The sequence below is a fragment of the Apostichopus japonicus genome, chromosome 15 (assembly GCF_037975245.1).
Source record: "Apostichopus japonicus isolate 1M-3 chromosome 15, ASM3797524v1, whole genome shotgun sequence".
NCBI classification, from domain to species: domain Eukaryota; kingdom Metazoa; phylum Echinodermata; class Holothuroidea; order Aspidochirotida; family Stichopodidae; genus Apostichopus; species Apostichopus japonicus.
This window is the reverse complement of record NC_092575.1, coordinates 26,534,455-26,557,543: the sequence shown is the minus strand read 5'-3', so window position 1 is coordinate 26,557,543 and position 23,089 is coordinate 26,534,455. Positions and strand designations below refer to the sequence as shown.

The 23,089-nt window shown below is 36.7% G+C and overlaps 2 protein-coding genes across 4 annotated transcripts in view; one reads left to right on the top strand and one right to left on the bottom strand.

The window, feature by feature from the left end:
* The window catches only part of LOC139981260 (salivary peroxidase/catechol oxidase-like), a 29,880-nt gene extending 24,722 nt beyond the window's left edge, over window positions 1–5,158 (top strand). The window contains exons 11-13 of the mRNA XM_071993498.1: window positions 871–1,040; window positions 2,186–2,303; window positions 3,591–5,158. Coding sequence (XP_071849599.1) covers window positions 871–1,040; window positions 2,186–2,303; window positions 3,591–3,756 — 454 coding nt within the window. The 3' untranslated portion in view covers window positions 3,757–5,158. The remainder of the gene's footprint in view (window positions 1–870; window positions 1,041–2,185; window positions 2,304–3,590) is intronic.
* A 500-nt stretch (window positions 5,159–5,658) lies between these two features.
* On the bottom strand, window positions 5,659–19,955 carry LOC139981256 (salivary peroxidase/catechol oxidase-like). Of its 3 annotated transcripts, none has more exons than XM_071993492.1 (14): window positions 19,808–19,955; window positions 18,801–18,833; window positions 18,307–18,389; window positions 16,935–17,127; window positions 14,547–14,740; window positions 14,210–14,337; window positions 13,897–14,119; window positions 12,944–13,180; window positions 11,339–11,724; window positions 10,554–10,828; window positions 9,743–9,907; window positions 9,306–9,475; window positions 8,729–8,846; window positions 5,659–7,751 (listed from the first exon to the last, which is right to left on the bottom strand). In XM_071993492.1, the coding sequence occupies exons 2-14, from the start codon at window positions 18,830–18,832 to the stop codon at window positions 7,601–7,603; spliced, it is 2,355 nt and encodes a 784-aa protein (XP_071849593.1). In that variant the 5' UTR covers window position 18,833; window positions 19,808–19,955; the 3' UTR covers window positions 5,659–7,600. The 3 variants fall into 3 exon arrangements, with proteins under 3 accessions (XP_071849593.1, XP_071849594.1, XP_071849592.1); XM_071993493.1 differs by having other exon boundaries at window positions 13,897–14,182; window positions 14,297–14,337; XM_071993491.1 differs by having other exon boundaries at window positions 13,897–14,337.
* Between the last annotated feature and the right edge of the window lie 3,134 nt (window positions 19,956–23,089).

Here is a 23,089-nt window from a genome sequence, read left to right as displayed (position 1 = left end):
ACAGTTTTTGCTATGAGAGCGTGAAATTTTCGTCACTTATGTACAAGCCTTTTTACTCACCAATAAACAACTTTCGTTTTCTACTTAGGGAAGCCTAAAGTGGTTTGAAATTGCCTCATTTGACCCAAGTTTCGCAACACATATATTTCCATTGCGTTCTCTGACATCCAATGATCCAAGCCACAGAAACTAGATTCCTATTTCATAACATCGAAGAAGATGTTTTACTGTTGCTTTGCGGCATTTTTAACCTAAGGGAGAACACTCGGGTGGATTGATATCGACTCAATATGGAAATATACATTCATACGTTTTGCAGACTTTCTGAAGAACATATAGAAGTTCAGAGGTCAAAGGTGAAATTGAAATCAAAGTGATTTCAAGTGACCATAACTACATAAAAGGGGAAACAATTGAATTCTTGCATCCTTCAAATATCATGTTTATTGGGTATGCCGAGTACTATCATCAAATGCTTGCGTCTCGTGGCAACTGAGGTCATAGGTCAAATGATTAAATGTAGCGCTTACGTATATGTAGAAAAGTCTCCCAACCGTTTATCTTTACTTTTATTGAGAAGATGTCAAGTGATCAAGAAATATGCGATATACAGTGAAGGACTTGAACGATAACGCGCTATACCACCATATAGTCCATATGCAATTTTCGTTTTAGTGGCGTCTCTGCAATGAGATGACCTAATTTTAAGATGTGATACACACCTGACGATGATCACTCAGTCACATTCACGATGCAAGGGGGACTGGGGTTGAGAGCGGATCAGTGGTTTCATTGTTTGGGTTTTCGTGTCCAGGTACTTTCCTGGGTGACTTTTCTTACAAAGTAGCTTATACTCTTGTTTTTTTTTAGTCACCCAGACGATATAGATCTATTCGTTGGTTCCTTCGCCGAGACACCAATTCCCGGCGGTTTACAAGGCCCTACTTCATCGTGCCTCGTCGCCAGGGAATTCAACAGGGTGAAATTTGGCGATCGATTTTGGTACGAAAACCTTGAAGGTCCCGGAGCATTCAATAAGGGTAATTATATTTCTATTAACAATTTAAATATACTTTTATTTAAGCGCTTTTTAAAAAATTTACCTACACCATAATACATATTTCTGAAGCATATAGAGAGCGCTAGCTAACAGGTATGTCACTATAGTTTGTACTGAAACAAACATTTACAAACAAACAAACATTACTATACGAAAAGAGTATTAAAACATGAATTCATTTGAAATTCGACGTCTCTTACGATCAACTAAGTTATGCTGGATATTAACCATGCAGTTGAATCTAAAGAGCTTATTTGGAGCTGTGCTAAGTGAAAACTCTACTGGTATTTACCGTTTTATATAAGTTATAATAAGCAAATAATTTATAGAATTTATCAAAAAAATCCTTAGATTCTTATCTGTATCACGATGCTCGGACTTTATTTAATAGGCGTTTCGAAAATAGATATAAGCCTGCAGGTGCCATAAATATCTTTGATTCCTCACGGCATTATATGCTGCTTTTTTTTCACCCTCACGGGAGAGCTTTTTGACAAGAACAAAATACTACGGTTGTTTTCATCCATAGCAGTGTGAAATTAATTTTATGTTAGGGATACAAAATACATAAATATGTTATCGTCTGCAATTGGCGATTTTTTTTTTACATATGTTGACGTAAATAACTTAAAACTTAAAAAGTTGCTAATTTGGGACAAGATGATGTCATATTAATTTAAACTTGATCAAGTCTATGGGCTATAGGGATGAGGGTATAGGGGTGGGGTATGGGGTGGGGCTATAGGGATGGGGGTATGGGGTGGGGTATGGGGGTGGGGTATGGGTGGTGGTATTGGGGTATGGGGTGGGGTGGGTTATGGGGTGTAGGGTGTAGGGATAGGGGTATGAGGGTGCATCACAAGAATACCACACACATCAATGATGATGATTGCATTGGTGATCGTGGCTATGGGGGTGGAGATAGGGGTGGGGTACATCACAATTATACCACACATACCAATGATGATGCATTTTTGGAATTGTGGATCGTTGCTTTAATGAAAATCCTTTCTTGCGGTGGGAACTAAATTTATTTAATGGCGGATACTGCACGTTGACACAGGGAAAGTTACACAACTTTGCTTTAAAATAAAAATAAAATTCAATTTTTTTTTTTATATTCAGAGCAACTCACTGAGATAAAGAAGTCGACGTTGGCGCGGTTAATTTGCGACAATACCTATTCAGCTAAATTTATTCAGCCTTACGTGTTCCGCCTGTCCGATAGTTCGTCGAAGAATTGGTAAGTCAAGACTACATCTTATTCAAACTATAAGACTACAGAAATTATTCACCACTAAGATACCCTCTCCTAGAATTTGTCACAAAAAAATGAACGTGCATTTTTGAGAGAGATCGTAGCCGTGGTATTTGTAAGGTATTTGAAACAGTTTCTTGCTACAGACTGTAAGCCTGTGTTTGGATTGGTTCGTTTTTGGCTTACAATTGATCATCACTAATGTTCTCTTCTAGAATGAGCGCTTAGAAACGAGTTATAAGTGTTACCATTTTAGAAAGGGATTTTTTTTTTTACAAAAAGCATACCTAAAATTTCAAACTTTTCGGATTAGTCAAGTTAACAAACTTTTATTTTATGAGATTATAGTATTGACTTTGCATTTATAAAATAACACAGATACCTGCTTGAAATGTTTTTGTGCAAAACGTACCTTTAAATTTAGGTACAAATATACCACTCAGAGTGCAGTTTACACACAATAGAAGTCTAGGTTACTAGTTTAAAATGATAATTTCGAGGTTCTCATGCTCAGCAATCAAAGCGACTGAGTTGCCTAGTTTAGAACTGATTTCTATTCTGTAAGACTATGGCATATACAAACCGTGTTATACCGATTTCAGTTGATCTAATATTGGTGCAAGGCGTCCCAAAATAGACGTTATTGAATATGTACCATATAGGTTGTCCTTGTGTAAAAGGATAATACTGGTAGTTTCTGCAAAGTTCCCCTTTTCTTAACCGTTTTTAACCTGTTCATGAAAAATACTAAGTAGTACTTTATTCTTGGGTAATACGTAATACAAGGTGTTTAGAATCTTACTGGTTAAAATCCATGAGAATTTCTCGTACAATGATGCAATGATTAATAGTAGAACAGGAATAGTAAATGCTACAACCGTAACAATATTGTTGAACCTGGCATTAGGTTATATGAACACAACAAAGGAGATAAATACAAAAAATTGCGAAATATAAAAAGTATTGTTCGCTGAAAAAAAGCCCTATGTTATTAAACTTAGTTGAACTGTGTTGTCATAATAAAAGGTAACCAATTGCTTAGACATTTACGTAAGCGTAACGCACTTTATATTATTCGAAAATTCCGGGTTTTTTCTGGTTAAAAATTAATAAAGCTTTGCTCACTCAAGGTTAACAATATATATATAAAGATATATATATATATATATATATATATATATATATATATATATTAGCATAATTGTTTCAGCCTCAGCCGGTTAATTAACACAATAATCACTCAATAATTACTTGTTCCCGTTATATTTACAGCATATACCGCTCCTTCGCTGAATTCAGCCAATCGGAGAATTTCCCAGCAACGGATGGTTCCCTTCCCGGTTTTTCGAATAAATTGGTCCGTTGTGACAATGTTAATGCCATACCAAGGGTACATCTATGGCCTTGGAAAGAAACAAACGTGAAAACCGAATTGTAAATATTAGTACATGTTAGTACGTACAACATATAAACTGGAGTTACAAGACTAAATACAAAACGAGAATATAAAACAGTTTTGTTTGTGCACCATAGGGGCATGATCCCAAGGGGCACAAATCAGGGCATGGAAAAAGGGGGTGTCGGGCAAGAATGAATGAGAGAGATAGTTATTTTAAGGGAAACATCTATAACAGCATGCGGAAAGCATCTACATATATACACAGAATTGTCATTATTTATGTATCATTCTTGTACAACAATAAGCTAAGCAAAGTGACCGATTTGCCCGTCTGGAAACGGAATGTTTGGAAAAGTAACGTAAAGGCATAACTGGTCATTGGAAAACTTAGCAAACGAGTTCACTCCATGCAGGGAAACGTATTAAAAGTTGGAAGTCATCCATAACAATATTTCACATATTTCGACAGATTTACGGAAGCAAAATGTAAGCAATTTTCTAGTTTACTAAGTTTATGAAGTTTTAAAAATCTGTTGCGCCACTTATACAATGGACTATCAGAATACAGTCCATTGTTCAACTATAGTTCATGTTGTGATTCAACCAGCCTGCCTGAACTATAATCAGCCATCCTGCTTCACATTCATCGTCAAGGGTTGTAAAGTTGCGAAGATAACCTGTTAAATCCATGGGCACAGCCACAAATAGGCCTCCCTCAAATTATAATACCCCCACCCTCCCCGCCTCAATCCTCTCCCCACCGACAGACAGTTTTAAATTTAAGAGTCATAGTGTACAGTATCAATGTATAACATATATATGCGGTACAAATTAACAGTCGAAAATTGTCTGAAAAGTTGCAAAAATATAACACCATTTTGTATTCAAATACCCTCCATTTCAACAACATGTTTCAATTGCGAGGGGGACACCTCTCCCTATAGATCCTCCCCTGGACAACTGACTACTTGACCCGCCCCCCACTCTCCCCTCCTAAAATATAAAAATATAAAAGATGGCTGCGCCCTGGTCAAAACTGCACGAAAGTATCACATCTCCTATGGCTATTCTACTTGTGCTCTATCCATGATTGATCTAAAACCTACATAATGAATTAGTGTCCTGAATATAATGTTACCCTTTGTCAGGTTCAATCCACGCTAACAGCTTAACGCTAAGGTAGACGTATGAGATCACCGACGCGTGGAGGTTTAGTCTCCGACGTTTAGGTTTTTTTCAAGCAATTTTATTTTATGTCAATTAACTTTGGGTCCTTCGAATAGTTCTACGCTTTTCTTCTTTCTTTTTTTTTTCAATACGTAGTAATTTCCATTAGTTTCAATATATTACAAGTGCCAAACTGATCTATATACTCAAAAAACCTTTATTTTTTATATAATTGTGGTTTTCTTAATAATAAATGAAAAGATAACGTCAACAACGTCTCTGTCATTTTTATCTACTTGGTAACCCATTTGTTCCCTTTCTAATTCTTACACCCCGCACCCCACCCCTCCAACTGCCCTTCATTATTCTTTAAGCAAATTATGGTTTATCGGTTAAACCTCATTGGAGTAAACTTCCTTCTTCTACCGAAAGTCTCCCCTGGAACATACCAAAATGACCGGTTTGCAAGATTTTGACTAAAAGCTAATAAGTCGTGCCTTGTTACGATCTCACTACACTGGGAATGACCACTTCGCCTGGGGAAGGGGACGGGCGGGGCGGGCGGGGCGGGCGGGGCGTAGGCGGGGCTGGGGGAGGGGGCTTTGACCGGGAATGAGGGACAAGTATAGCTTCGTGTGAGGTATAGCCTCGGTGGAGGAAACATTCTTGACGGCGAACATGCATGGGTACAACTTTGCGTTTTCGGGCTGTGTTTTTCTCCGGAGTGAGTTTACAACTTCTTCTTACAGGACAGATTGGCACATTACAAGGATAGAAAATTGGCAACAACCTCGTTGTTAAACATACTGGATTTATTCATGAACAAATATACAGATTAATATCACATTTAATTTTATAGTAGCAATACTTTATTTTAACGTTCAAGCAAAAGTGTAAAAAAGGTTACTGTACCCATATGTCAAATACATAAGTGCCAAACTGAGCAATATACTCAAAATACGTTATATTATATAATTGTGGTTTTCTTAATAATAAATGAAAAGATAACGTCAACAACGTCTCTGTCATTTTTATCTACTTAGTAACCCATTTGTTCCCTTGCAAATTCTAACATCCCCACCCCACCGCTGCAACTCCCCTTGATTAATCTTCAAACAAATTATGGTTTATCGGTTAAACCTCATTGTATTACTTCCTTCTTCTACCAAAAGCCCCTTCCCCCGGGAGCAACTAAGCAAAGGCAAACGTTTACAAACAGTTATTGCCCTCAATATCATGGCTTGATCAGTTTGTATACTGTGAATAAGTGGCAACCGTTAATCAGTATAAACTGAAGTATGTTATAACACCGTAACACGTTAAGACTTGTCATCAGATGCTACTGTGTAAAAGTTACAGACAGACGAATACATTACTCAAAGATTGTTTCATCTAATGACTGGTTATGAGTCTAAACAACTGTCCCCATGTTTGACTAAAGATGGATCAAAAATTAAAAGTTTTGCAGTAAAGTTACATCCACTTTCTTTTAAAATAAGGACGAAATTATTGGCGAAACCTTGAGAGTAGTCTGGTTAGTCCAGTCAATCATTGTTGCATATCGGATTGTGTGTTTAGTATTTTCTGTTTGTTAGTCCTCCGAAGCAACTGTTGAGAAATATAACACATGCTAAGCAATTATAACACACATCAGTTTTAACTGATTAACGGGTACTCAGCATTACCAGTAACAGTTACTGGTAAAGGCGAGTACCAGTTAATTAGTTAAAAATGATGTGTATATCTAATTGACTGTACTTTTACTCTAATTGTCTACGGTTAACAGCAATTTTTGAAATCCTTTTTTTTTTCCTTTTCTTTCATATATCTTTTCAAAATGGTTAGTTTACAGAGCGAAGAATCATTAACAAACGTTTACAAATATTACCTTAATATAATCTCACTCAATACAACACAGGAGCATAGGCGTAGGAGCCTAATTTGATTTGGGGGGGGGGCTGTAACGACTTGCCCGAAATATATAACCAAATTTTTCGCGCGTTCAACATGTCAATGTGCATATCATATATAGTCGTTAATTGGTTATTACATTCACATGCCACTAACCGATGAATACTATATGATATGCACATTAAGATGTTGAACGCGCGTAGCGCGCGAAAAATTTTGGTTATATTTTCCGTGTTATTACCCTTCCATATTGGTTTTAATTATTGGGGAAGTCGTTACAATAATAACGTTAATAACAATATCAGTTTAACTATTGAAAAACACATTGCAAATTACTCTTCTTTCAGTAGGTGCCCGAAAAATTCTCAGCATATTGCCCAAATTTTCACACAAAAAATTGAAAAACACAACTGCAAATTTTTCTTCTTTCAGTAGGTGCCCGAAAAATTCTCAGCATATTGCCCGAATTTTCACCAAAAATTTTGGTTGGGGGGGCTGCAGCCCCCCCCCCCCAGCCCCCCTGCCTCCTACGCCTATGCACAGGAGGATCAAAAGATGAAAGTTTGGTTGTGTAATTAAGTAAGACTATAGATGCTGTCCGTAAGTTAATATTATTTCATAGGCAAAAATATTTAAGGAGATATGACCGATTTTCCGTCAATGACTTCATGTTTATATGTTGGTTAAAATTGACTTTTAAAATATGTACCGAAGTCAGTCATTTAGTAAACTATGTAAAACTATACAAAATGCATTTTCTTAGAAATTTTCTTACACGATATTGTTTGGTTATCATTTTGCTAATTTAAGGTGATGTATCCCATGCGGCTAAGTCCAAATTCGGGATTGCGTACGAATTCGAGCACGCAACCCTTAGATTATTAAAACCAGGAAGGCTACCGTCACTGCGGGGATATATTTCATTTCGGCTGAAATCGACAAATGAGATGTAATCTCTGCGATATAAAAAGAGGTAGAAAAAAAAATGTGAAGATAAATCAATGCATATCCTTTCGAATGTTTACTAGTTTCGTCATAGGCAAGACGGGATGGGGGCTCGGATGGTGGCTCTGGTGGGGGTACGGATGGGGATAAAGGGGTAGGTACGGGTGCGGGGAGTGAAAATAACTTAAGGGAAATTCGAATCCGGACCGAACAAGAATACTTTAAAGGAAACTAGCAACAAGAAAGCGACAATAAAATTTAGTTGAATGAAGGAAAAGATTAAATGATTAGATGGAAAAGGTATTCTTTTCAACATAGTACCAGTCGTGTGATATATAATTTTAATGTTATCTTTAGACCCCTTTTAATCCCCCCCCCCAGTGAAAAATATGGGAGCGGAAGTATCATTCCGCCCCCCCCCCCGCTTCGCAAGGGGGAAAACCCCTTTTTCATTTCTCAATAAATGATAACAACATTCGTCATTTTACTCAGAACATTTTGGCAGAAAAAATCTCATTTGGAGCACCAAATTGCATCTAAGGCCAGGTGAAAATGCAAAATTATTTACAAAATGGAGTGGGTGTTGAAGTGTGCTATATTGCACCAAATTGCATCTGAGGCCACCTGGAAATGCAAAAAAAATCCAAAGGGGAGGGGCACACCCTCCCATTAGACCCCTCCCCCAGGTCGGCCATCAGCCTTCAACCCCACCACTCAAAAGTACCTTCCTAAGCCACTGGCTCTGCTTACTCAAACCAAAGACGCGTGCAAGCTATAACCTCACTAATACATGTATGTGTTTATCATCAGTCTCGTTGTGTGAGTGCGTGCCGATGGGTGTAGGGGGGGCAGTTGTTTGCAAAGTTTTGCATTGTGAATTTGTTTTGTTTGATCTTTCTGGAGAGGATTAATGTTCTTTGATTAAGTATTATGATATAAAACGAAACATAGACTAAGTGAGAAAGCAAAACAATGGAAAATGACTTACGTTGGTTCAAAAGTTGTTGGCTCCATTAAGAATGCATAAGGTTGCACAGTACCCATAGTCGCTATATTGTCACATAATAGACGAGCATAGGTCGATTTTCTGATCTCCTCTAATTGTTCTATTTAAAACGAACAAAAAACACAAAGGTTAAGTATCTTTACAAGAGTGTGCTTAAAGTGTGTGAAGACTCGCCCAAAAAGAAACGTCTAATGCCGGTAATCTGACCTAGTTTCGAATGAGGTGTAACAGAAGTGTTAGACACCACCATCGATCCCAGAAAATACACACACAGCTTGCTACCATATATATATATATATATATATATATATATATATATATATATATATATATATATATATATATGCGATAACACAGGTTGCAACAACGCTGCAATCTGATATTCAAATTATCGTGTAATATAGACAAACATTTCTCCTTTCTTGATCCCATTAATTACAATATTAGTTTTAGGTTCAAGAAAGCAGGACTTACTGACGCATTCAATAACGCAAAATTATTAAAATCCGTTAATTGATCGTAAGAAACATTCAATATCAAACATGTGCCTATAACGTACCACTTGAAAATGCCTGGTCTCCCATCGTATCCTCATACCAAAACCGATCGCCATATTTCAAAGCATGAAATTGATGAGCAATGATACAACCTGCCGTAGGCCCAACTGCAGCGCCCTCTATTGGCTCCTCGGTCACAAGCCCAATGAAAGCGTCAATATCATTAACGTTGCTAAGGGAAAAGTTAACGGAGTCAATTAAAATGAAAATTCTAAAAACTAATTACATCTTTCTTACTTCTTTCTTTCATTTCAAAAATATCACTAAGGAAACGGAAAGGTGGTGGCTATATCGTGAAACTGATTCTTTAAGCAATATAAGTGCCCAGATTCGACAAAAGAGATAGCGCCTAATAATGTATTCATTATTTACTGAAGCCTCTCTGGTGCGAGATGGTAAAAGAATACAAGGAAAAAGAAAGTGATTGTAAAATGCTCACGCGTAAACACCCTGGAGACTCGTCTTAACGTTGTAAGGTGTGTAGGTCAAATCGCTGAAAGACAACAGTTCAGTCCCGTGGCAATGGCTAAAAAGCTCGGCATAAGTTGGCAATCCATGGTCTCGACCTCGTTGAATATTCAAAGATACTAAATCCATTCCAAAGCTGTTCAGTTTAGGGTACAACAGAACAATGTAAATATTAACATAATATATATGCCAACGATTAAAAAGCGTTTTCCTTTTGATGAATAGCACTTTTTCCAGTATCATTTCTTCGTCAATTTCTACCAAAATTTACCGAGCATTACTTAAAACTGATAAAATAAGATTTTCATTCAGTTAAACACTTAGTATTTACTCAATATACTCATTAGAAATCAGCAAAATCAATTCAAAGAGTTTTTTTTAACTATATATGCCCAGTAATCAACATTTGTCTGCAATATGTTGTTAATACTCGCGTCAAAAGAAAGGGAAAAGGTTGGAACAGGCTTCAACACAAGAGCTCTACGAGAAGGAGCATCAGCCGGTAAGGATAATACATACGATCCTTAACATTTCGACGCTCATTTACACTTCATATTAATATTAATCACATGTAAAGCTTTCCAAAGAAATCCTTGAGTTAATTCTTCCAATTGAGGCAAAAAGTTAATTATATACTGCACGTTGATCATGTGGTAATGAAATTTATAGACAAACATTATGAGGGATTTGAATTCGAAACAAAACTTTATTTCTTCTTCATCTCTCTATTTCCACCTCTCTCTTGTCACTAGATTATCTTGACTGAAATCATTATAACTTACTTGGCATCCGTTGACGCGAACAGGAAGTGGAGAATATCTTTACTGAAATGACGATCTATTTTCAATAGTTTTTCGTCGATCATCCCGAGTAAAATTGCATCTAGGCCACCATTAACGAAATCGAAAACGTAGGTTGCGTTAAAGAACGCCTCCCTGGTGAAGATTGGATCATATTCAACAAATGCAGAGTTGACTCGTTTGAGAGAAGCTGGCACGAAGCTGTGACCGAAACGGAACGCAGCGGTAGCAAAAACGTTTCCGATGGTTGCATCGATCTGCCAGCAATATAAGGAAAAGGAAAACAAAGTATTTACCATATAGCTGGATATAAAACTTACCAATAAACGGTCTCATGAATGGTTCCGATAAACATAAATTGAAGCGACCCCGTTATAAAGATGAAGGACACTTTTCAGTGGGTGGGTGGCAAGTGCAGTATTAATTGTGGACAGACAGATCAAATGTGCTCTCTATCATTGATAAAAAAGAGGAACCAAATAAATAAATATATATATATATACATTTATATATATATATAAATATATATATATATTATAACACTTGGGAAATACGCCCTCATTAACAGGTATACAAAGCCAGTTTTTACGCATTCATACACAAGTATAGAGTTACTGTGGTATGGTACTGCGGTATGAGTCACAAGATCCGGGGTTTCTATTCCTGGTGTGTTTATCTTTAACTATTTATCTTTTTAACTAAGTTGTTGTTGTATTTATAAACAATTATGTGATTCTTGCGTTGACTTTCGTGGAATTGTTCCTTACCGTACTGTCGTATCCTAGATATGGGGATGTCAAGCCAACATTAAGATCATAGTCCTGCATCAGATCTTTGCCGAGTATTATAGGTAGAAATTCATTGTAGATGATATGTTGGTACATAGCGTTCACAATCTTCCTGGTTTCTTGATATAACTGTTCGTCCGTCCATGCAGCGTTCAGGGTACTCAGCTCATTCGCCACGCGATTATGTTCCCTTACTAGCAACGTGTGTATTGAGGTCAGACCAGGTTGTTCTGCAGCTCTCAGGTCGCCCCCTTTACCACACAGATTCACATCTGTTAAGATGAAGCAATCCGTGTTGGTCTCATCCGGAGGAAGGACGGGCAAATGACCTTGATCGATTGGTGAGAGGTCAACTTTCAACTGACCTATCCCAATCAGGAAAACACAAAGCAGGAAGAAAAATAAAAATAAAACATCAGTTTTAAATATAGTTGAGCTGAATTAATGGACTAGAGGTCTTATATATATATATATATATATATATATATATATATATATATATATATATATATATATATATATATATATAATATATATATATATATATATATATATATATATATTTATTTATGTGATATCTCAGGGTTCGAATCCTGTTCTAGCCAAGAACTTTCTTATCTGCAATGTTTAAGTAAGCCTAAATTAGGTCACGGATGACCCAAGTGATCGACACAAGAAACCAAGGTTTCTTTTGTATAAGTTATGCATATCAACAAGGAAGGATACAATCATACAACATATATTTTTTGAATGATCAATTAAATACACTCTATCTGAAGGCACCCATGTAACTTCAGGGAGCATAAGATAAGGAGGGGGGGGGGGGGGGCTTGACCGAAACACAGACAACATACATGTATACATGCATGCATAAGAAGTGTTACATACATCGATGATCATGATTTCGTCATGTATAGACCATTAGTACTTAAAGCTGCATCGCACATTTGGACTGTTACGTTCTACACTTGTATATAGCCTAGATTTACAATGTAAGTCATGTAAAATTGAGACAGACACCCATCATATAAACCTTAGACATTGTTTTCTTAGTTAGAATCATGTGTTTGTCCGCAACAACATGCAGAGGAGGTTTCATACTGAATTTTACCCTGAAAATCAGAAGAGAAAAAGAAACTGTCCCTCAAATGTCAACCTTATGCCCGATTTCATCATATCTGTTGTCAGTACGGTGGCCTTAAAGTACCATATATTTTCAGCAATTGACGGTCTGTCGTTGAATGTCACCTTAATATTGCAGAACGGTTGAACAACGACGCAGGTTTAGTGATATCAGTATTGGCCAGAAATTGTAGAACGATAAAAGGTACTTTTTTTTTCAATTTTTTGAGGTTCTGATTCATCGATTTTTGTCACATCTATTCAGGAGTGTTAAAATAGAAAAGTTTCAGTGTAAAAAAAAATAAATAAAAAATAAAAATAAAAATTAAGAGCGGCAGTAAAAATGCTTGTTGAAACTTGATCATATGTGACCATTATCTGAATGTTTTACATATTTGTTGGCAATATTAATGACTTTTCAGGGATACTTCGCCAATATTTATTTTTTATTTATTTTTTTACCTCCGGTGTAATCTCTTAGTTCTATAGCTACTTCATCGCAAGATCCGTAAACGTTGGAAGAATCCAAGTATGACGTAATCTGGTTTTCTTGATTCCTCGTTTCAACTCCACAGTCAGCATCGAGTATAGGGCGTGATCTTTTAAATCCCAAACAATCAAGAATTCCGAAGACAGGGTCATCGTCTGGAACGCCGATAGGTGCACAAATAGAGTTTTCTTCACACCCACTGCATTCGACTAGTAAATTAAGGATGATATGGGCGAAATTAAGTTCAAAATAGTCCCTGTTCTTAATCACGACTGTTAGTAATCATAACATACTTGATGGTTTAATATAGAGCTAATGTCATATATTGTTATGTTTCTTGGGTTTTCGCTCGTAATCTTATTGAGGTATAAGTTGGTAAAATGTTACCCACACGACGATGGATGTATAATAATACATAAATATGACACATTATGAACATTAGGCTTCGAATATGCACAATAATCTGAAGTGAAAAGTTTCAGCATAAATAACCGTTATTTGATTTTGTCGAAGATCAACCAATTTGGATACAAAATATTACTACGTGAATAAATTTTGCATGCAACAAAGTGCCACATATCATTTTGTTGCCTATAAGTCATAAGCTAATGTTTATATGTTAAAAATGAGTCAAGGGAAATGTTTTTAAGCCATTGAGTCAAATACAAAATGAGCTTTAGCTTCGTCGAATTGGGGGTTGGGAAGGGGTTGGTGGTGGATGGTCAATAAACTTCCAGTAACCTGTTTTCTCGCAGACCCATTTCGGTTATGTACGCAACTCAAATGTGGACATCATTGGTTGGGGTAAAGTTTTAAGGGTTACCAGTCAGTACCAATTCTTTCATTGGACGTCGCCACCCCCCCCCCCCCTCCACTAGTAGGACGGTTTAATCTTAATACCTCAAATTGCATAATTAAAACTTACCCTCTTCGACAGGAACGTGGACAAGATCGTGATCAACAAATTGTGCAAAGTGCATAACCAGTTGTGTGGGATTAATTGGGTTAAAGACAACGTCACATTCAGCAACTGCGGCAGAGACCTCTCTGGCAGTTGGAAGGTTACAACTGTTGCCATTGCCGTTGCCGTTTCCGTTTCCGTTTCCGTTGCCATTGCCATTGCCATTCCCATTGCCGTTTCCGTTGTTGCCGTTGCCATTTCCGTTGTTTCCGTTGCCGTTTCCGTTTCCGTTGCCGTTCCCGTTGCCATTCCCATTGCCGTTTCCGTTGTTTCCGTTTCCGTTTCCGTTGTTTCCGTTGCCGTTTCCGTTGCCGTTTCCGTTGTTTCCGTTGCCGTTTCCGTTGTTCCCGTTGCCGTTGCCATTTCCGCTTTGTGCTACCTCTCCAGAGCAGAACTCAGAAATACCTAAAATGTAGCAAGAAGCAGGAGGTTACTCTTTTATATATCCATACTAATACCGCTACAAGAGTATATGTGGTCTACAAGCCAGTATATTCACCTACATACTTACTATGAAGTCTATAGGTGTACATGATTCGTATAGTCGTTCAACCTTAATTTTCCTCTCTACATTTATAGTAAAACTGTATTAAAGGTTTGTTGAAATGACTCACCATCGATGTAATTGGCTCCAAATACCCTTCTGACTGGATACGACGACTTTCCCCATGGGGGGTTCAAAAGGTTATTACATGATCCATCTGCAGTCCTGTACCTTGACGATGCATCACAGGTATACGGTAAAGGTTCTTGAAGATCTAGATCATCGCAAAGATCATCAGTTTCAGTCGAAATTTCAGTCAGCAGTCTAAATTGAGCAGGGGAGAGTGTAACGGGGAAACTAGTCACGAAAATTGTCACTAACAGTTGAAATTGTGACTTTATCAGAATCAAGTTGACCACATTTCTGTTCGTTGTGTTAGATTCGTTCTCCACCATTTATAAATGGCGCAGTTTTGTTTTTGTAGATATACTACAGCAGGTTTCATGTTGTTGTGTCTTGTAGTTGTTGAATAATTATACATGTGGGATGTGTGAGGGCATGGACATTGATGCAACGTTAAGACCATTTTAGGCTTTTGACGAGCTGCGTAGAAAATGTATTAATTGTAAATGGAGACTTTTTCCACATCATAAACCGATTATACCTCACCGTGAATGCTTGAGAAACCTTCTGACTTCGTATAACCCTTCAATTTGTGGAATACGGTTCAAACAATAAATCCTACTAAATTAATCGTGGTTGAGGTTAAAATGACGTCACCATGACTGACTTCGGTTGGAGTCAATCTGAGGTATAGTTAAATTGTCGAAGGTGCTGAACTTAACATGTCACGTTTCTACTTTTCTGGGTATTTTTTATTTATTTTTTGGTTCCTTCCATGTATTTGATCTGTGTTTTGGGTTTAGGTTCCGTTTTGCATATAATAGGTTTTTTGTCTCCGCAAGGTTTGACACATCCTGCTTCGGGGAACGTGACAATAGTTTCATAGAAAGAAAAAAATCTAAGGGGGAAGTTTCTTAAAACTAAACAAGGAACCTGCAAATGTGGTCGCGTTTTTATATTGTTTGATTTCCAACTATCGAATGGTGTACCAATCATAACGTTGCTAATCAAATGCATTTTAGCTTCATTATGCACTTTTTTTACTAAATCTTTTCTTTGTGGGAGGGGGGAAGAGGTGTGTTGAAGTCGTGAGGATACAGAGTGGGTATACATTCCCTACACTATATGACATAGAAACAGTTGGATCAATAACATTAAAATAATTGGATCAATAACATAGAAATTATTGGATCGATAACATAGACTTTGTTTTTTGGATTCTTGAAGGACTTTCAATGATTAGTGTTATAAGAACAACAAGCTTTTTTTGGACAACATTTTTCGGGCTAGGACGTATATAAAAATAGTAACAAGAAAAAACAAGACAGATCGTGTGTCTACTTTTAGGTTCTACTTTTCAGTGATCATTCCAATCATCTCGTGCTCCAGTTGCATATAGATTTAGTGTTTTTAGGTAGCACACTACATAATGACTATACGGACAAACACTACAGTCGGCGAATTATAACGAATCTAATTGCGACCTAACGTTATAGATTCATACAGTGGAGTATAGGGCATACAAGTTTTACTTCCACGGACAGTGGATTAACCATATATAGTAATGATTGACACAGTGAATGGCTAGCTTTATCTTCAAACATTTTAGAGGATCGTGTGCAGTTTGATCACAAAATTTGGAGCATTTTAAGCAAACTTTCGAGCACTGTTCTAAACCACAAAAAGCAACATTATTATGATGTAGGATTAATTAAGAACTTGCTTATATATTCCGGCTGTTTCGAACCTAACGTTATAGGTTTGTACTGCCAACCATCGGGGCCTTCAATTCACTTTCACATACAATACGTATATAATGATAGCTATATCATGATTGACAATATGTTGATTACTTAATTGGCTTATTGTTTCCGTATTGTACGGCTAAATAATGAGGACGAGAAGGCCTTTATGAATCAAAGATCAAAGACCTTATCAGATAGATATCTTTGTCATAAACAACACCGTTGCCATTTGTCAATCTGTGACGTCGTAACGCCACAAAAAAAACTTATACAATTCCATTCCTTTTCCTTTTTATGTCTTCAAGACGACTGTAAGCAGTCATGTTACGACATTAAATATAATGCTTGCATTGCGTCATGTTAACAGCTTTCGTATTGCAGCGAATTCAACAAGTTAAACATGTGTACTTCAATTACGAAAACCTTTAAAACTGATTCCAGTATATGTGGTCGGATGATGTCATAATTTAGACTTGTTCAAGTTTATACAGTCTTGTTTTTGTAAGAAACATTGAAACTTCCGACTGTTATAGTGTCAATTTATTTTTCTCAGTTGTTTGAGCCAGTTGTCCACTACATGCATCGTTTTTCAAATAGATAATGGTTGGCATTCTTTCTCATTTAATCAAGAACAAACACAAATAACTTACGACAATTCTTCTGCGGGGTTTCCAGAGTCGATGACATCTCTAAATAGATCTTCTAAGTTACGGATATTGTCACCAATACCTGCAACAGTGTTCTCTGACCTCTTGTGACGTCTTAGTGACGTCGTATCTTTAGAAAAGTGGGCGAGAAGCTCGTTCGGACGGCTTAAATACCGATTAACGACACGTTCTTCCTCTGCGAGTGGGTAAGATAACATAGAAAGGTTCGAATTTTATGTAAAAAGATAACATCCACACTGTCTTGTCATTTTAAAAGTAATACAAAATTAAGCCTAATCGTAACATACTCTCCCTTGCAACCCTCTACCAGCTATATGTTAAATGTTGTTGTTGTTATTTTCTTGTTGTTGTTGTTGTTTTTAACTCGATTGCGTCCAATCTTTCTGTGAAAAGATGGTCCGGAAAACATTATTTTAAATGTTGGAAGAGTAACATGTTTCAATCACATCCTATACAGAAATGTATTCAAGATATTGATAGTTGAAATTGTTATAGTTCGTACAATGAAGTGAGCGTGAAGCAAAGAGATGTGACGTCATACTTGTATACACGGATAGTAAATTGTTCTGTTCTGCTTTACATTTCACCTAATTGATGTTGTCCCTGGATCTGATATTGGTTTCAATGAATCTGAAGTTCAACGATCCCATAATGACTTCGAATTCATTTGATGTTGTTTTTTTCAAATTCGATATACATTTGAAAAACAAAAAAAAATCAGTATGCATCTATGACGAGAGTTTTAACGATACCTAATATAAAATGCAAACTTTTAACAGTATGAATGGATTATGTTCCCTTTTCATCCAACAAAGTTGTAATTTCAACCTCGACTATCTTTTTAAAGTGTTGACATAGTTCACCAGTGGAAATAATTCGGCCCTTGAACATAATCCACGGAGAAATGTACAGTTGTCTATGTATTCTTAATCGCTACACACATGTATGTTTCATGTGCCTATATCTATACACGAAAGCGGTAGGCAGAGAGGTAGGCCTATACATGTCACGAACACTGTATTTTATATTATCACTCACCTTATGCAATAAAACTTTACACTCTGTGTGCCCGGAATATTTCCATTTGCATTCCAAGTTTAAGGTACACTTTCACTAGGTTAAATTTATGAATATAAGAGACTGACTTCGGTCAGCTTGCGGCTTTGATAAGCCAATGATGGCTTCTTCGCGAGTTCCTGCTTGCAAGAGGATTTAAGAAGCATACAAACATAGACCATTTATTTCTTGTTGTTTCAACCACCCCCTGCTCCCCCTCACCCTCCCCATGGTTGCAATATGGATCCCAAATAACCTTACGCGTGACGAATAGCAAGATATGTATATAGCAACTTACCTGCGAGGGTCACATCTCGACATGATCCGTCCAGACAATCGGAAGCGGAAGTTACAATTATAAAAAGATGAAAAATCAAGGATCTGCAAAGCAATAACATACATTGTGTATTTCAATGGAGATGTTAGCACATTCCTAAGATCGGGACGTCACCATAGTGACGTCAACACATTCGGTGAGTGTAGAAATTGAAATTAATATTTTCTTCGTTTCTCCTTTTATATAATTGTACTTATTACTCGCAAAATAAAGCATAAAATGAAGGACAAGCCTATCCGTACCATGCAAAATTCCGTGTGATCATAAAAATCATACTTCTCCGCCCACTGCGATTAAGTTTGCGATTAAACATACAAAACAGTTACTGCGAGTAATACCTTACTTGTTAAATAAATCCTTTCATAATAAATAACATACTTAAAATATGATAACATTCCCTTAAGTACAGGCATAATAGGGTTATATTACCGTTGAGAAGGTACTATTATACTTACACAACCCCTACTCGGCTGAGGGACAACTCCATTCTGAAATCAATATAATGATAAAGCTTCATGGCTTGCATCGGCAGTATGACGTCAGATCAATAGTTTACGCACAAACACATGCGGCATGAGAGATGGTACCCTCCTCCCCCTCACAATGCCCCTCCCCCCGTCCCCCTCATACTACTCAAACATCACTTGTTTCTTACACAAAGACTCTAGATAATTTAGCGAAGTGATGACGTCACTGATATTGTTCCAGTTCACATAAAGTAACCAATGTAATTATACAGTAATCTAAAAAAAGTATATTTCTATCATCCACCCTTTCCACATCCTCCCCGCCTATGAGGTTAGCCAACTCACATCTGATGCTGCTGTCCCAATACATTACCCATTCCGCACCCATGCTGTACCCATTCTGTACCGGCCATGTTCTGCCCCTTAACATGTCAAGACATTTGTAACATACAGCTGTTCGAAAATTCTACATTTCCCGCAAAATTGCTTGATAAAATACTGGAATGGTAAAGCTTAACTAATATATATACTCAGTCAAAACATAACATATTACTTTATTCTATCTTTATATAACCTGGATCGACATTAGGGATAAACATAAAGTTTGCAAAATGAAACAATCACGTGATTACAAGAACCTGTGAAACGTTCACTTCTATCTACACGAAATAAGCTGTGAATTACTCGCATTTTATCGTACACCTCTTCATATTCTGAATGTGCTTTAGAATGCACAAATTTGACAACTAATAGGTTTTTGGTTCTGGTTAGGGACCCCCAGACCAGACATTCCCAATCCCCCCCCCCCCCTCCCCATCCGTTGTAAAATCCTGGATCTTTTCCTCCCTTCTTATGCTGAAGATAAAGAATTGAAGAGCATCGAAGAGCTAAAAGAATCTTGAAACAACAAACCCTGTTGATATATCACTTTCATGGAAGTACATAAATTATTAAAGATAATTTATATGATTAATCTAATTCCATTTGCAACTTACCTCTCAAATTGAGATGTTCGATATATCTGACAGAGTCGAAAGCATAGGTTGTGAAACCTTAATCTTCTTACAAAACTGGCTGCCGAAGAATGAACATTATTCAGTTCCGTCTCCAAATTTAAACAACTTTTCAACCAATGACGATTACATACACGTTTCGTCCGTCACGGATGAACCACTCAGCGAGAACTCGGCATTATGACGTCAATCTGGGAACCCGCCTGTATGCATAATTCGGGTTATTGTTTATTGATATTATTGATATAATATCCAATTATCTATTTGATATGATATTAGTAAGGCCGAGGAAGTGGGGCGTATCGGTTCAATTATACTTTACAAGTTCTACGTGTGACAGAGCAGTGGTTTATAAATTACCCTGGTAACGGTTATAAACGTGGTATACAATAATTAGCCAGAAATATGGTTTATACGAACAATCGCTATACTGAAGCTGTACACAAGACCTCATCTGAACTAAGTTGAAGGCACCATTAAGTATCCATTCATGTCTATTACTGTGCATGAATATTTCATGGTATGGCCTTATCTAAGTACGTAAAGAGCCATGATTGGGCTAAACTACATGTGATTTGCAATCCGAAACAGTTAGTTGTTCTATATATATCATAGCCAAACTTACCGAGCGTCAGTAAAACAGAAAGGTTGCAATTGAGGAAAGCTATGACACTCTCTAGTGAGTAGTATCGAATATCATCACGAATATCTCAAAATCAACTACAAGGACTGGCTTTTCTCTTTACACTTGCATAAACAATTTGGGTGGGGAGGGAGGGGGGGGGGGTAACACGAAGAGTACCTTGTCTTCTAGGGTATAATTTTATATTCAAGGCTGTAGAGGAGCTTGTGTGAGTCAGCTGGCTCTGATACAGATCGTTCAAAAGGAATTAAGTATAGTGAAGTCTGCATTGGCTTTACATATATAGGTCATTGTCACTTTCTGTTGTGATTGCCCACGCAATCTTTCACATCCTGCCCAGCAGACTAGCGTGCACCTTGCTATGGGTTTCAATGACTTTACGTTTTCCATTTAGTTGTCAATGTGATTCACCATTAGCTATAAGTTGTAACAAACATATTAAACAATGACAAGACAAACGTATTCTTCAAGGCGGATCCAGACATTGCCTGGGGGTTTCTTCCCTATTATGAATATGAGTATTGAATCAACAATATAATATTAATACAAAAATGTCTTTGCTTCGTGAATGCAAGTTTTTTCTAAGGGGTTACAAACGGTCACTGTATTCAGGTATTTACGTCAGAGTTAGGGTGTTAATCATATATAGCTATCTGGTTACTTGTTACTGGTTCAGTATTTCTCTACAGCCTTAAATATTCATTTAATATGTTAATCTTCATGACTCATCAGATGTACTTTATCGCTTACGTCTGAACGTCTGGAAAAATGGGTATGCTAGTTTGATCAGTCAGTGATGTAGTAGTTACACGAAATTAAAAAATCTGGCAGTCTTCACCCTCTTATATGCTCCTTAGTTATCTCTTCTTTGATTAACAACATACAGAAGACCACATGGGGCTCTGCCAAATGAACCGACAAGTTACCCTCAATAGGAGAATTTTGCACACATTAACATGTATTACCTTTTCCCTTCTACATGTAAAAAAAATTATATTTACCAAACTAGTCGCCAAAACAAGCATCTTTGTATCGAGGAATTCTTTTATAAATTTAAGTTTGCAATAAACGTTGAAAAGTAAATTTACCTCAACACAACATAGCCGAATAAGAACAAAGTTAATTTTATGCAAATTCAAAATGCTCATTCTAGTTGATTACCAACATATAGAAGCGCAAATGGGGCTCTGCCAAATTTACCGACAAGTCACCCTCAATAGGAGAATTTTGCACACATTAACATGTATAACTTTTCAATTCTATACATGTGAAAAAAATTATATTTACCAAACTAGTCGCCAAAACAAGCATCTTTGTATCGAGGAATTCTTTTATAAATTTAAGTATGCAATAAACGTTGAAAAGTAAATTTACCTCAAGACAACAAAGACGAATAAGAACAAAGTTAATTTTATACAAATTCCAAATGCTAATTCTAGTTGTTTTGACTTATTTCTTTAGCTGTATTGTACATCTTTTTCGTGTGTTTATAGTGATTTGTATTTGCATGGCCATTCAAGCCTTTGGCTGTGCCTCTTTATGATTCATTGGTGACTGTGAGTTATAATATTATCATATTAGTATTACGTTTTGTTCTATTATCATTCTTTAACATGAAGCAGATTTCAAATGAAAGGAGGGGGACATAAAATGTACTTAGGCATCGTAAAAGAAAGTGATATTTGATAAAGAAAAATGAACTTTTCCAAACCTGAATTATATATAGGCCTATATATATATATATATATATATATATATATATATATATATATATATATATATACTCATATATGTACCTAAGGTCGACAGTTTATGGTAATATATATATATATATATATATATATATATATATATATATATATATACATGTATATATATATATATATATATATATATATATATATATATATATATATATATATATATATATATTTATAATGTTACGAGGGCCCATTGTAGCCTAACGCTAGTCACTGCTAGTGAGAAACCTAGTGTTATAATGTGGAAAGTATTTAAAATTGCCTACGTGATAAATCAGTATTTGAGAAATTAGGTCGGGTTACCGTGTCAGAATGTTATAATACACGATTGTTCTAGTATATTCCTCATGATGACGCGCTGGTCTTGGGTTAACGTCGGTTTACGTGAGATCGCGTGTAAGCTGTACACATCTTCGTGGATTCTCTGGAATATTCGCGAGCGATGCAAAGGACTTCCAAGAATAGAGAAACCGGGTCGCGTTGTTACTCAGGTGTATCGAGAGAGATCTAGATGATTCTTGACATGGCGAATCGTATATAAACCCGCCCAGATCGGACAGTTTCTCAGTTTCTGTACGAATACAAGCGACGACACATATTATACCATTCTACTATATATCGTCAGTGCTCAACTGTCAGTACTTTCTGAGGGATTGAGATATCGATAACAAGATTGATTCTACACTTCCATTCAGAAGTTTGAAGAGGACTTTGCTGTGAAAGTACAGTTTTTCAGTCGTTATTGCGGAGAAGGTGAAGAATTTCTGTCTCCGTTGAGGAAGTTTGTTACGCCAGGAGTTGGTGGCTATAAAGCTGATTTTGGACTGACTCTGGTAATATTTAGTCGGCGAGAAGTTCGAC